Source organism: Sphaeroforma arctica (assembly GCF_001186125.1).
Source record: "Sphaeroforma arctica JP610 unplaced genomic scaffold supercont1.307, whole genome shotgun sequence".
Taxonomy (NCBI): domain Eukaryota; class Ichthyosporea; order Ichthyophonida; genus Sphaeroforma; species Sphaeroforma arctica.
In genome coordinates this window covers 64,534-80,702 of record NW_014040251.1, presented here as the reverse complement: position 1 = coordinate 80,702, position 16,169 = coordinate 64,534, and the positions used below count along the sequence as shown (strand labels likewise).

At 43.2% G+C, this 16,169-nt stretch overlaps 2 protein-coding genes across 2 annotated transcripts; one reads left to right on the top strand and one right to left on the bottom strand.

Moving 5' to 3' along the window:
- Nucleotides 1-27: 27 nt before the first annotated feature.
- SARC_05041 (hypothetical protein) lies at nt 28-5,455 on the top strand (the record flags this gene model as incomplete). Its single annotated transcript, XM_014301109.1, has 11 exons — nt 28-51; nt 153-318; nt 418-516; nt 879-975; nt 2,409-2,584; nt 2,792-2,881; nt 3,199-3,294; nt 3,531-3,607; nt 3,939-4,093; nt 4,295-4,560; nt 5,310-5,455. 11 exons carry the CDS (start codon nt 28-30, stop codon nt 5,453-5,455), a joined length of 1,392 nt encoding a protein of 463 aa, XP_014156584.1.
- A 2,150-nt stretch (nt 5,456-7,605) lies between these two features.
- On the bottom strand, nt 7,606-15,529 carry SARC_05040 (hypothetical protein). The gene is made up of 8 exons (XM_014301108.1): nt 14,568-15,529; nt 12,557-12,690; nt 11,747-11,860; nt 11,287-11,434; nt 10,806-10,923; nt 10,210-10,358; nt 9,760-9,830; nt 7,606-9,613 (listed from the first exon to the last, which is right to left on the bottom strand). Exons 1-8 carry the CDS (start codon nt 15,466-15,468, stop codon nt 8,738-8,740), a joined length of 2,511 nt encoding a protein of 836 aa, XP_014156583.1. The 5' UTR covers nt 15,469-15,529; the 3' UTR covers nt 7,606-8,737.
- Between the last annotated feature and the right edge of the window lie 640 nt (nt 15,530-16,169).

Here is a 16,169-nt window from a genome sequence, read left to right as displayed (position 1 = left end):
ATATATATATATATATATATATATATAATGGGAAAAGATTCTTGTATTCTTGTTTGACAATTTAAGCACTAGAACAAGCGTGAGGTGAGTTTTTCTCATGTGCACTATCAATTGCGTAACCCGTTGCCTTTCACATATTTTCCTTCGTTTAGGTACGTGCCACATTGGATAGCGCTAGGCAGACATCCACCCAATTCAACGGTGATCTGTTGGATACAATCAGTAGTGACGAAATTAAACAACTGAATGCGTTCACCAACACCAGCCCACAGCTTGCCCTGGAGGCGGCGAAACAATCGGACGAGCGGCGGGCACATGGTATGATTGGATCGTTCATGTTTTTTTGTGTGTATATCGTTCCTCACTCCTACCTCAATCGCCTTGGTTCACAATCCAATCGCCTATCGGAAACTGCAGGGGCTGCCAAGGGTCGCTTAGATGGGGTGCCGATCGTTGTAAAGGACAACTTCTGTGTACAGCGGACAACCACTACTTGCGCTTCTCGAATGCTAAAAGGTAGACAGTAGTTGTTGGTTGTCATTTGTATGCCATCTGTACATACAGAGCGATCTGTCGTTCATCTTTCGTTTGCAAAGTCAGGGGGTTGGTATTCACCGGACCTCTGGTACGGTGGTAGATGTACGTAGTCATACTGACTAGCCAAACAGATAGGTAGCTGATAAAAAACTTGTCGTACTGCTGCATCACGGCCAGCTGCCAGGATCGAATTGTTAGCTAGACTTCGCTGTACTATGTTGGTTTCAAACGCGTGATACTGATTGCAAGCACCTATGTGTATCTTTGTACCTAGTGTTCGTACTCATGGTAATTCCACCACGATGAATATGATCTAATGATTGTACACTGCCCTTTCATAGACTTCGCCGCACCATATACTGCTACTGCGGTGGATCGCTTGCTTAAAGAGGGAGCCGTCCTCCTTGGAAAGGCTAATATGGATGAATTTGCGATGGGGTACGTACCTGTATATTCTTTGCATATGCGAATGATCGAGCCTCTCAGTTGTGCTAAAATTAGATTTGTATGAGCTCGTAGCAACTAACCTTCGCTGGCTTAGTGCATTGCCCGACTTCGGGATTGGGGTTTGTTGGTGACATGTTTTTCTTAAAGGTATTAACCCGAATTTTACTGCAACAGGGTGATGCTTCGCATATCTGTGGTTACTTTGTTGCGGGCGAATGAGTTGCAGTTTAAATTGGTACACATCAAAGCATTGTTAGCTCGTGATTCCGCAAGGTATTATACATAGACGTCGACATGGATTTTTATTTAATTTCTTGGTATCCTTTAACAGATCTGGCGGTACACACAGTGCTTTTGGGATGACTTACAATCCCTTCAAACCAACGCGCAAAGACTCTCGGCCTGCGGATGATGTATGCCTGTGTATGTTGCTGATCTGTGCGTTATTGCTTTAGGCCAGTTGTATAGATCCACATCTTTTGCTTTCGAGTGTCGATGGAGAGCTTATCTTTGCGTAGACATTGTCGTTATCTGATCAGATGTTAGCTATGGAGGAAATTCCACAGATGCGAAAATCAGCCGCTTGCAACTTGGTTATTCGCGTAGATCTAAATGTTGTAGTACATCTTAACCAACTACCTTCGCAAGTAGATGATGCCTCTTAATGACTCACGCCAATGCCCTTGTCAATCAACCATATGCACGGGTTCTTTTTCGGATCTGCTTCTACAAAAGCGATTCATTTATTCTTATAATTCTACACTGTAGCTTCATATAGCCGGTGGTAGCTCGAGCGGAAGCGCAGCGGCTGTCGCAGCCGGTCTTTGTTGTGGGTATGTCTGCACACTGCAAACGGCCTGCTTGTCTATGCGTGTTTCACGAAAACCTGTCCGTTCGGTTCAAAATGTAATTCAGTCGATTTGTGAGATTTTTATGATATTTTGTGTATTTGTGACTGTTACGATATGTTGTGCAGTCCATAAGCAAGTTTAGTGGTTGTGCTCTCTAGTCGGTTTCGGATTGTAGTTGATTCCTTCGGCAATCGGCCGCTGGCGTATCCAAGTTCTACATGCAACATATAACTATCATACTCAATGTCATATGATTATGATTACGACTAGTTGCCTCATACAAAGAGCACTGTATGAAACCAACACAGACGGAGTACCTCAGGGTACGCGAGGGCGCGATTCCAAAGCGCATATGACTAGGAACCCGAATAGTTATGTTACGTAGTTATAGTTCCGCTGTAACCAGCATACGGTTGGCAGAATTGGTGACCATGTTCAGATTGTGCATTTGAACGGTATGCGATTGCAGCCTCAGGCCACGAGATGCTTGTCGAAATAGCACTCACTCTCATAGTTCAATGATAAACATCAGGGGAGTGTGTTGTATTGATAGTTCTATTTGGGTTTCCACAGCGCGTTGGGAAGCGACACCGGAGGAAGTGTGCGTTTGCCAGCCTCTTATTGCGGCGTGGTGGGGTATAAACCGACCTATGGGCTCGTATCACGCCATGGTCTGGTCTTATATGGCAGTTCACTCGACTGCCCTTCGATTATTACTAGTGTTGTCGAGGATGCCGCTATAATGCTTGGTAAGTATGGTATACATATGAGTGCAAGTCTGTGACCCTTAGACGCCACAAATATACACACAAAGCATATGTCAGAATCCGGCTCGGAACTGCGTGTATGCTCCGGCGAGTAGAGTAAGAAGGTTTGCGATGGCTGATATATTCTGGTACACATGAGCGCATGTCTTACTTGTTAAGTTGTGTTTCGGTCGGATATTTTTGTTCCAGATACCATAAGTGGCGAGGACCCGCTCGATACCATGACCACTGAGGGCGATCACACACCATTTACGTACGCCGAATACAAAGACCAGGTAAGTGTGCATTGCACGCAAGCCTTTCGTGCGAGATCAGAAGGCGTTTGTAATCACAGATACATTACTAAAATCATTTATTTCGCGAGTTTCAGTGGATCTGATGTGGCTGTGGAAATAGAATCGATAGTCATGGGCGTTATACCGTTTGTTTGGCGTTAGCAGAGCAAGTAGTGTACGTTACCAAGTCTAGATATCCACGATAAGGTTGCTGAACATATACCCCCCTGCCCCGGAACCATGCCAGTTTCTGTGCACAGCCTAGTTACAAAGCCTTTTGCCTCCATTATTAGAGAGACACATTCGAGCAGAACGGGTTAGCTGGACTTCGTGTCGGAGTACCCAAGGAGTACTACACCGAGGAAGTGTCTGACGAAGTACTGCGGGTGTGGAGGGAAACTATAGACACACTCGAAGGTAAGCAACTTAATATTAGCAATGCGTTGCATTCCAATGCAGGTTTCGGGCATGCACAGTGCCTCTTGCTACTGTATTTATAGCGGAGGGTTTGTGTTGTTACACTCAATTTATTATGCTAGCCTTCGCCATGTGTTATTTGCTGAGATGTAGTGTGGTTCAGACTCGACTCTTCAGCTATGGCTTGGTATGCATGACACGCTGAATGTATTGTTCCTTTGATTCTGCTGTCACAGGTCTTGGAGCGGAGGTCTGTAGTGTTAGCCTTCCAAACACACGGCACGCTTTGCCTACCTACTACATCCTGGCTCCGGTGAGTGTGTTGTACAGTGCCAAGTGTAGTCGACACGTGTGGAAGAGTATAGCTTGTTCAGTTTTTGGGCGTGATTCTGATACATTCTATGCTGCCCCGGCAAGTGTTCTTGAGTTTTTAGTGTAGATCTGTTAATGAATAGACTTTAGCTCAAGTAGGCTCATCCTGTCGCCCGCGGAAAGTGTTGATCGATGGCATGCACGCCTACATATATAAAGTTCACGCGCATCGGAATCAAGGCCGAGTACGTCATAGTCGAGGATGCCTCCATCAAATCCGCAGGGACAGTCAAAAATATATCTCACCATCGGCCCTTCCTCCTCTCACTCAGGCTGAAGCCTCATCGAACCTGGCTCGATTCGATGGAGTGCAGTATGGGCATCGAGCCGATGCTGACCGGGATAGCTCATTCGTGCACACTCGCGGTGAAGGCTTTGGAGATGTGGTCAAAGCACGAGTTATTCTTGGGACGTTCTGCCTTTCCAGGTGCGTGTTGGTGGTGGGGTTGTTTGCTCAGGTGGTTACACCTTCGTTATGCTGCGCTATTTGGAAAAAGAAGACATTTATGTTATGTCCTGTGATCGCATGTGCACTTCAGCCAATTGTTAGTGTATCTTCTCCGGCGCGGCTTTAAATGGCCGTCCGTGCTTGTTCTCAAATGTACAACGTTCTCACATCTGCACGCAGAGATGTCTTCAAGCACGATTATTACGATCATGCAATGCGGGTTCGCACCAAGATTCGGGATGATTTTGATCGTGTATTCTCGGCTCATACGCAAGGAGAAAATCAAGCCAAAAATTCAGCGGATACCTCCGTCGACAGATCACAGGTTGACTTACTATTGACGGCCGTTGCGTGCGGTACGAGCCCAACCGTGAACGAATGGAACAATTTATCAGGCGCTGACCACAATGCGAACGATGTTTTCACGGTCCCCGCATCCCTGGCTGGTGAGTTCTTTATAATATATATATATATATATACATGTATATATATATATATATATATATATATAGTAGTAGTATATAGTAGAGTAGTAGTAGAGATGTAGAGAGTAGTAGGTAGTAGGTAGTATATAGTAGTATATATATATATATATATATATATATATATATTATATATATATATATATTATATATATATATATATACTTGTGTATATATATACATATATATATATATATATATATATATATATATATAATATGTATTTCTAAATATATATATATATAAATATATATTTATATATATATATATATTTTTTCTTCTAAATATACATATATATTTATATATATATATATATATATATCTATATATATATATATATATTCTATATATATATATATATTCATATGTATAAATATGTATAAATATGTGTATATGTATTCATATATTGGTTTATTTGTTTGAAAAAATCTATGGTCATGTACAAGGTGCCATGATTCATGGGTTATAAATCGACTGTTTTAATATCCAAGTCGGGCTTTCTATTGTCCGTGTTCGTGAATTGTGATTTGCACAATTTCATAGTGGAAAATGTTTCGAGCTATTGTATGCATTTACAACTGTATCGATGTCCTCCATTGACAAGCTTAGGGGCATTTGCCTGATGTATAGTTTGTTTGGTGAACGAGATTTGCACAATCTCCGTTGTGATTTGTAATTTATAAGCTCTGGAACATATTGTGCTTCCCTATAAGGTCTCCCGGCTATCAGCATCCCCATCGGCGAGGACGGGCGTACCGGGATGCCCATCGGAATGCAACTGATAGGGCCAGCACACTCTGACGCCCGTGTGCTCTCAGTGTCGCACGCACTTATGGAGGTAGCTAGACGAGAACGCTGATGCACGCGTATCAGTGTGATGTTGCACATGTGACAAGGCTTGCGTTGAGGGCTGTACAACCTGCGATGTGCCCCTTCCATGTAAGGGAATGTCCACTTGGAATGCACCGCGACTCGGTGATGAGAGGGAATGCGATGTATTTGCGGGCAGAGACTAGTCGGTGTCCGCAGTTCCCGTTGCTGGCACTATCTAATGCATTCGTATCATGGACGACGTTGGTGCCAGTGCTGAAGTAAAGCACATTCAAGTGTAAATGCTTTGAAAGCTATGGCGCTAGTCAGACGTCTCCGGATTCCCGGTAGATTCGATGATGTTCGATGATAAAGGTATGATGGTCTCACACTGCCACATGTGGGCACCAACGATGTCAGGCGAGAAACCAACGCGTAAACAAAAATGCGTACCGGACGCGCTAGAAGACGATTGGCGAATGGATGCACAAAATGATCATTGTGCGTGGTCGATGGTGGGTAGCTATATCGGACTGATATTTCGGTTGAGAGTCTCAGTCCGGTCGAGAGAACGTGAACTTAGTGGACATGCCAATCCCGCCTATCCTGTCGATACAGGCATTACTCTCAACTGTACATTCATCGACAGCCAATCCGCCAACAAATACAATCCTATATCTCCGGGGTTTAACGGAAAGTGTTTGCTAAACTTGGAAGCCATAGTGTAGATGTGTAGATATCTACATTGACGCGGGCGCAGCATTAGTAGGATATGTATTAGATCTACATTGACGCGGGCGCAGCATTAGTAGGATATGTATTACCCTGGTGTTTGCTGTCTATCATGCAGCATTCCGAAATGTCATCGAAATAAATTAGTGCACCAATAACGTATATCGCAGTGAGTCCAGGAGGATAGAGATATCACCGAAGGGATATTCCTATCTTCTAGGAAGGAACAGATATATGGAATAAGGAAAGATCAGCACTTCTATTGACCCCTTCACAATCTGATGAGGCCATTCGATATTTAAAGAAGGGTTCTTGATGCGGTGGAGTAGTGTGGAAAGTCGTCCACTTCTAGAGCGTGTTTAAAATCTTCCAAGATTAATCGAACTAGCTTCTCTTGAAAACTATACATTTAAAATACAACGCGACATGTGATGCAAATCATACGCTAAAAGTAAGTTTTTACTTGCATAACAACGTGTGCTCCTGTACTTTTGGTAGTTCGTGTATACCTAAATAGTATGCGTTTCAGATCACTAAGGCGAGTCCAGTTAAACTATATACGAGGCCGAGAAGGAGAACAAAATGAAAGCGAATACCCTCATTGTACGCCAATGTCTTCTGGGGTGAGTCCAGTCGAGAAGAATGGCGATCCAAACGCACCAGCAGAAGGGAGCGACTCAACCGCCGGCGTTTTTGACGGGCTTTGTTGCTCAGTGCAAAGTCGAACATGCTAGAAAATTCAGTAAAAAAGTATACTTTGTCAGTATGCAAGGTCTGTACAGTATTTGCCCTATATGACGACGTTGCTGGCTGCGGCGGCCATCGCAGGGTACAACTACCTTGGATTTGTGGAATATTTATTAGGGCACCCGAGAGGTACAGAGTACACAGTGTTACCACAGGCGCTAGTCAAGCCAGCGGGAAAAGCCCCCAACTGTGCACGAGGTGAATGAGGATGGCTTGCTTGGCAAAGTGTTGTATAACTTCGGTCACACTGCAAATCCGTGCAATATATATAAGTTATTATCAAGACCAGCCGTTCAATAAAACGGCGGATATAGTAATGAAGTCTCGTTAAATGCCAAAACAATTTACAATCTGTCGCAGCTCACCGGACAAATCAGCAATGAGGTATTATTTGTGCTTTCCATTCGTCACCGATCATTGGCTGATGATTGCCTTTACATTTCAAGTGACACAGTTTCAGGGGCTCAGGAGCACACACTTTCATATATCCAAGAACCTCAATCGAGCCAGCCAGTATAAATTCAGATTGCGTAGATATTGAGCTTTCGATAAGCCCTGTCAATGGATATCAAGGTACAGCTTTCTGAAGAAGGTCGTGTGTTCTTAGTACAATCGTCTTGGTTTGCTCAATCCCTAGCGGCGGGTTAGTAATCTATTATATCGCTATTCAAAGTGCTACGCTCGTTGACATTGAATATGAAACTTCGATCGTGTACCCTTTTTCAAAGCAAGTTGAATATCAAAGCTGCTAGGTTCACCGTATCTAATGCGGGTCGAAGAAAACAAGGTTTATTCCGATTCAACCATCCTCACATCATTCAAAGCGCCTCAGTAATATCACTCGTTGGTTACAGCAAATCCATCGCTTGAAGCAGCGGATGACCGGATCGGAATAATATGAAATAAATGAATTGTGCACCAGTTACATCTCTTGTCGAGCTTCGGGGGGCGTGCAGCCATATGATTTACTCGCAGCTCTATTGACAGAGGATACTCCTTTATAAACAATACAGACACTGCTCGGCTTTGCAGAGATCCTGCATATTCGTACACCGTCGCCATTCCGTGTGGGTCATATGTGCGATGGAAGCTAGCATATCAATTTGATCACACTTCGGGCTTCAAGATACGGCTCATTTGGAATTGAAAAACTATATATCGTGATTCAAGATTTTTCTGATTGCAAATACTTTCCGCCGCAGAATAAACTAGCAAGTTAACGGCACACCTTATAGTACTACGACCTGCATAGCCTGCTACAGGAGACACAGTATCGAATTGGCTACGATTCGAGCATCCAATTTCACTCTGGCAGGCTGAATCTCCTACCATCGATCGCAAATATATGCGCTCCTCCTCGAAGGATGGTTCATTTTCCATCGCCGCTTCCTCCAAAAGTAGTAAGTGCAGATCTTAAAATAATTTTATCTAATGGAGAACCAAGCAATAAGTATCGGACAGCCACTGTCAGAATTGTCGCTTTATGATGCTTCCAATCTGCCTTTCCTGTCTCGTCGTGGTGTCGTTCATCTCATGTGCTGGTTTACGGCCACCCCTGACATACGTTCATGAATTTGAAGTTTTTTCCACCTGGTATTGCTTCTGTAATAACGAGTTCCTATCTGAAAGAGAACCCAGATCCCATCTGACCAAGCAATCATATCGCCGCGTAACTCGTAGTGCTTCCTCGTGGACCTTAAGCATCGTTTTCCCGGATCTCGGACGCGTACTTGATTGACAGAGTTATCCACGGAAAATGTCTATTCGCGGAGATATCTCTGAAATAGAGTACGACTACTGCTACAATTCGGAGTTGGGCTTTTAAACTGCACAACTGGTACACACTCCCCGCTCATTCGTCCTCCCCATCACTTTCGCCCAGATCCTCGCCGTCTTCCTCTTCCGCATCCTCTCCATCTTCCGCATCCACTTCTCCTTCCTCGACCTCGCCCTCTTGGGGATCCTCTACTCCTTCCATATCCTCATCCTCATCCTCCCCCTCATAATCATCATCATCATCATCCTCATCCCGCTCCATCTCATCCGCCCCACTTTCGAATTCATCAGACCCTCCGTCTTCGATGTTCTCACCCCCGTCAGCATGCTCCACAAGATCCCCTCTCGGCCACGCTGCCTTTACATCATGAATCTTGCGAGACTCTTCTGAGTGCTCATTCATACGGTTCCGATATGTATCAGACAACTCACCCTCCTCTCTATTTCCATTGTCACCCTCTCCATCCCCTCGGACAACTGCGTCTCCGTCAGCTGTCGCAGCAGAGTTCTCAGTGGCATATGCACCCGCACGGTCTAAAACAAAGCCTTCAATCGGCTCCGCAATTGCTCCGGTATTCGGAGCTACAGTATCCTTCGCTGCTTTAGCAGCAGCCTTACGGTCAGCTCTAATATTTTTCAAAAGCTTTAATCGTTGATTTTTACTCAGGCTATCTATATTTTCCACTCCATTCGCCTCGAGTATCTTGTTCGCCTTCCTAATCTCTTTCAAATTTTTCCTTTGGGTCTTAGACATGTCCTTAAATGCGACACTGTTGTCCTTATTTGCGCCACTGTTGTCTTTTTTTGCGCCACGGTGGTCACTTTTACTACGTACACTTCCATCGTCTGAGCCACCATCCCAATGTGTATCATCTTGTGCGTAGTCAGAGTCCGAATCTTCGCCGCTGCCGTCATTCAAATTTCGCTGAGCACATGGACAAGCCGTACAATCCTGTGTAATACAAAGAAATGCCGAGGTGTGGGAGTTTAATCTGGAGATTAAAGTTGCTCGTTTGCAAGTAGGTAGATCCAATCTGTGGGTCTCACAACACGAAACGAATACTAGAGTGTGTTTGATGTGTTCTATCGATCACATACCTCATCGTCACACTCGCAGTCCTGGCCACACGAAACATCACAGCCGCACATCAGTTCCTTTAGACCACTCTCTGTTGGCGAACGAGGGAGTATCAGATATCAGACAATACATACTGAAGTGTCAGTATATGAATCAGAGTGACGTTTAGTTTACATCTTGTAGAGAAGGATTTCCAATGGCTGGCCACCTCAAGTCGACAACATAAAAATCATTGATTTGTTATACTACTTTTTAAACGATGTGAGTCGACTCTCAACGGAGTCTCGCTCCATTTATAAGCGTTCACATCTCAGCACAAATTGATGCATACATATATCTAACCTCATAAGCCAACACAGCAGCACACTATACATTGGAATAAGTGGAACACGCACTGTAATACACATCGTTCTAAGGTTAATATATTCTTTCCATATGTAGACTCTGACTAAAAACGGGGGAGCACATACGATTTGTGATCCACCCTTTGAGAGGCTGCTCACCCTCCTCAGGTTTCTCCATTTCTATCTCCTCATCACTTCCGACTATAAAATTCTTCAAATCCGCGCCGTCATCACCTTCGTCGTCCTCGGAGTCCTCTCCGTCTTCTTGGGAGTCACTGTGCCGTGGAACAAATGCAAAGGTTAGCCTAGTTTAGACCCACTAAGCAGTAGTGCAGATATTATACAAGTAATTCTACACACCTCGCGATCTACGAGAAAGAAAAATTTGACTCGGTCACCCTGTATGCAAACATCGCCCAATGGAAGGAGTGAAGTATAAATCTAACCGTTCACTAACAAAAGTTCCTGTCATTGAACCATGCGATAAGCCATTAAAGTTCGCCATTGCACATCGCTTGCACCCCAACTGAGTCTCTTTTGATGCAAGCTCATCATGGAATATGAGAATGGATGAGGAACCTGTCAATGAAATCAAGACGTACATCCATATCTGCAAACCCCAAATTCCCCATTTACCTCATGCTTCCGTACATTTTCTTCACCTGACATATCTGAATCAACACATGCTATGCAACAAGGCGGGATATAGATACAATACATACCTGACACCTAACTCCCGATGGACATCAGACCTATTTTCCAATTCTGGAAATGCAACGCCGCACCCTGCACATTTGTAATCTTCGATCTCAAACAAGCACTCGATACATCTGTATACGTCTGTATAAATCCCATCGGAACAAATCAAGTGCTTTTAGCATATGTTTTATTTGCACGACATTGTCCCTGGAATTTGACCACCGAAATGGCCTGATAAATTCAATTGTCGCTGAAGTCGCGGAGCAACTTGGATATTATCACGCTTCTCAAAAAATTGCAGACCATTAATGTACAATATCATAGTTTGCCACCTGGCGGCTCACAATGGTAGTAACACAACACACTAAGAACACGGTGCGTATAGGTACTCTTTACGCTGTCGATTTGACAAGTTCCGAAATGAGAGAAAATCACATCTAAACGAGCCATTGGTTGCGGAATATGGGCACTTGCCGTCGTGGCATATCCATGATATAAACATACCATCGCCCTTATCGAAGACGTAGCCCTTTCCTTCGTGATCGACAAGCTCTGTCCCTGGCGTGATACTCTTGTATTCATCACTCTTCATAGCTTGTTGAGCTGTTTTCAATCGTGCCGAGTAATTCTTCAGAATGATATCCGCGCACGGCTGAGAGTGTTGACACAAACATACATAATGAGCGATACTCCGTCTTAACAGATACGCCAGATACTCACAGAACAGACTCCTGAAAGCTCCTGCCCTACAAACGAATTAATCTGGAGCGCTTAGAATACACGGTAACAGACCAGGATGGCTACGAAAACTGCAAGGTCAATCAAACCCAAAGCATCAAGACTGGAGCTGTTGTGGGTAGGATGTAGAATATTAAAAGGTATGGGGTATTCTTGCGTTCATGTGGCAGGTGGGCTCCCAACTATGAGACAGTGGGCACTCAGTATCAAGTACGGTTGCGCGTACCTGTTTCCGTAATATGTTGATCCGAGTCTGTAACACCAGGCTGGGTTCTGGTTTCTTGCGTATAGGATTATTGCACTGCTTGCACTGCAAGCCGCGGCCCATTGCTTTTCGCACCTGTTCAAAACGACGACCAGGTGAACGAGATGGCTGAATACAAATAACATCTATATAGCCAATGATTGATAATGATGTGTTCTCTTGACTGTATCTAACTCTGTAGGAAATACAGTAGAGAATTGTATACACCAGTGCTACACCGGCAAGCACAGTGTATAGCTGGCTCGTGACGGCGAAACGAGACAAAACTTCCACATATTTCTACCGTACTTATTTGTAAATTTGTAACATACAACGAATTTTTGTCGCGCACTCCGCCAAAGTCGCATTTACCACATGCCGAGCAGCTTGCACCAATCTGCAAAATTAGTATTTATTACAATCAGGACAAAATTTATAAAATACAAATCTTTTGACAGACAAGACTCGCATATAATGTTTTGAAGCTGTCTACTTGTCCAGCGCCATGGTCAACACTTATTGGCCGGTCTATCACGGCTGAATAATCACGAAGTCTGGTCAACGGGTTAGTGGTACTGAATAGCGATATCTTCTGCCTACACGCATATACATCGGCGCTCGCGCTGGATAAAACACTACGGGTGAGAAGCCATCATGCACTGAGAACAGACCACGGGCAACACTATACATACTCAGGGCTACCAAAACACCTGAACAAGGCGCTGATATACACTGCTCTGCCGTTTGCCTACCACTACAAAACAAAATCCCAAAACGCGATACGGCACATACACTAAAGTAGGTGCAGATGCAGGTGACACAGTAGGAGTGACCGCATTCCAGGGAGTGCGGCTTCACAAGTATCTCGCTGCAGATGGAGCACACCATCGCCGACCTGTACGCGGCGGCGTGCTGTCTCAGCCGCTCTGTGGGGTAGAGGTACATGGGAGAGGCGGATAAGATAATAGGTGAAGAAAAGGAGACTTACTATCGAGTGTACTAGCACCTGTGCGGATTGCTTCCAACTCTCTGACCATTGAAACTGCGGACGTCAAGAATACCGTCCTAGAAAGGTTTATCACACATACTTATGGGGTTATGTGTGCCGAAATCCACGAAGAAGGAGAGGTTAGTAGCATATTACTGAAATAATGCCAGCGATTCAAATGCCAAAGCCATTGATGACAATGAGAAGTTATGGCTCACGATGCGACATTTAATAGTTACTTGGGCATGCAGACAGCTCGCCATTGCATTGTTCCGGTGTACCGGAACTTCGCTTCACAAACTTGTACACACAGCGGTATGCACATGAATATAGACATCTATGTTCGGCGAAATCAGGCAGACGTAAATACGAGAATACACACATCGGACTGTCTGAGCTGACTGAAACAGGTCTTAATATTTCATATTCCCGAGTACTTAGATTTGAAACGTGTCCTGCACGAAGGTCTTGTAGCAATATGTTGGGTCCAAAAATTAATACAAACGTGTTGCTTGCCAAATTATCCCGAACGCGTGCAATTCATAAGGTACAGGGTTCAATCGATGGTATGTATAAATTGAGCCAGAAGTGTATAATCATATGACAGTCCTTTGTGATAGACGCGGATATCAAATAAGCACTATGAATACACAAGAATCAACCGGAGCAGCACATGTGATTCTGACAGTAGACAACATTTGATCACGCCACATTGTACGGGAATAGCGTGAACTAATTTTCTTCCCACTACGTTAACAATATCTCAGTTGTCATTCTTTCAAACAACCTGAACACCGTCCATCGGTTTCACATGCCAACAAAGCGACAACTACACACAACAAAATGGTTCCACAAGCATGTCAATAGACCACCAATCAAGCACACAACTATAAACCACTAATATTACACATATCTATGAATCAGGCGTGTGCATATTAACTGACCACCAATGTTATTCATACCTTTAAATCTCCAGTCATGCATATATAAATGCCACTAATCATCACGTGTATATAGCTCACGAACTATGTATAAAACTACAAACCACCAATGTTATACATATCTATGGATCATCAGTCATGTACATGTTAATTGAACACCAATCATCACGTGCATATAGCCAACGAACTGTGTATCAAACTACGCACCACCAATATTACACATATCTATTGATCACTATAAAATCCCAGTCATGTACATACTAACTGACCACCAATCATCACGTATATATAGGCCACGAACTACGTATAAAACTATAAACCACTAATATTATACATATCTATGAATCACCAGTCATGTACATATTAATTTAAAACTTTTCATCACGTATCTATAGACTACCAATCAAGTATATAACTATGAACTACCAATATTATAAATATCTATGAATCATGTACATATGATTTACTAATATACTTGACGTATTTATAGACTACCAATCAAACTACAAACGACCAATATTGTACAATTTATGAATCGCCAGTCATGTGCATATTAGTAATTAATTTACCACTATTCATCACGTATCCATAAACTACCGATCATCATGTATATAACCATAAATTACATACCTATGAATCACCAGTCATGTACAACCACTAACGATCACGTCTCAATAGACCACCAAATATCTGGAAACGACCAATCAATACGTTTTTATAAACCACCCATGATATACACTTTTATAAATGACCAATATTTACGTACCTATAGACCACCCATGATAAACATATCTATAAACCACCAATCATGCACATGCCTATAGACCATCAACCACATGCATAGCTATAAACCAACAAAAATAAACATACATACCAATAGTTGCCTCCGGAGGTTCATTGTCCGTACTGTCTGCCTGGGCAGTGGAAGCGCTGCCTGATTCATCAGAAGCCATATACTCAGCAGAAGCAGATGCAGAAGCAGATGCAAAAGCAGAAGCAGGTGTTTCCTCGGTTTTCACGGCTTCTTCGGTGTCCATGTGGTCACCCTCTCCCGTATTCTCGCTCTTCACACTGTGCGGCACTATTTCATCTTCAACATTGCTTGGTGCAACATCCTCTGACTTTACGCTTTCATCTGTATTTACAGTGTCCCCAGTATATTCTGACTTCACACCGGATGTTTCTTCTGGTACATCCTCGGTCTTCACCGTACCAGCTTCCTCGGCAATTTCTATCTCAAATCCCTCTGCTGCGGCATCTTCTTTGATACCACTCTGTGCTAGGTCCTCTTCAGTGTCCGCAACATCTGGCAAAGTGCCTTCGACTTTAACTCCACTTAATGAACCATCCTCGACCTTAACACCGCTTACACTGGTAGCTTCTTCAACTTTCACACCAGCCTGTTCACTTTCGCTTGTACTTCCTTCTATGCCTGTGGTAGTCGCTTCAGTTTTTATGCCACTTGCAAGAGTGTCTTCGACCGGAGTTCCCGCTGTTCCAACCTCTACAGGATCAGTTTTTACATTAGCTTGTGTATGTACATTTAAGCTGTCTTCTGTACTCACATCCGTATTGTCAACCGATTCAATCCGCGCACGCTTAATCGTTGATTTATCTTCCCCTGGCAGTGCCTCTGCAGGTTCTTGCGCTACATCACTAGGTATATGATGTGTACCTTCAATATCGGCAGCTGTTTCAGACTTGATTGCCTCAGATCTTGCCTCGATGTCGTCGTGGGTACGTTTGGAGGACATATTGTCCTGTCTGTCGTCCATGTTGAACTACAGTAAATCACACTTCTGGGCGGAGAACTGTCTAATTAATATAAAATATATTTATTTATTATGTTACTATGTGAATGGAATAGAAAGCTAGTCTATGACTATTTATATGATTTCTGTAAATACATATTTGCTGTCTGTAGTCCTGTAGAACATTTACATATTTATTTATAGAAAGCCACAGCTATACCGTCTGTAGAAACATTTATTATTAGAATGCCACAGTTTTACCGTGACACTATCCGTGTCAGACTGTCAGACTGTCAGCCTGTCGGCCCTCGGCACTCAGCCATGGCCCCCTGGCCCATAGCCGGTGAGAGACTGTGATTGTGTCTATTCAAAAGTTTAGAAATATTGTGGCAGTTCAATTTATGAGAGTTCGAGAGTGCAGAGTGCATACTGCAGTACACTTGTGATTATTTTATTTTTAGAAACAAGTGTATTGTGTATGTATGTACTTAAATATGTAAATATTTTCATACATAAATTACATATGTATTTACAGTAAATATTGTAAATAGCATATTTATGTATAATAGTCAGCATTCAGCAACTCAGCATAGCCACTATTTTTTTTAAATAAAAATGAAAATACATCAGAGGCATAGGGAGTAAATGGTAAATAAAATGCATGCAAATAGTTTCATAGCCCTCTGAAAATTACACAAGCCAAACTGTAGAAATACGGCCTCCGG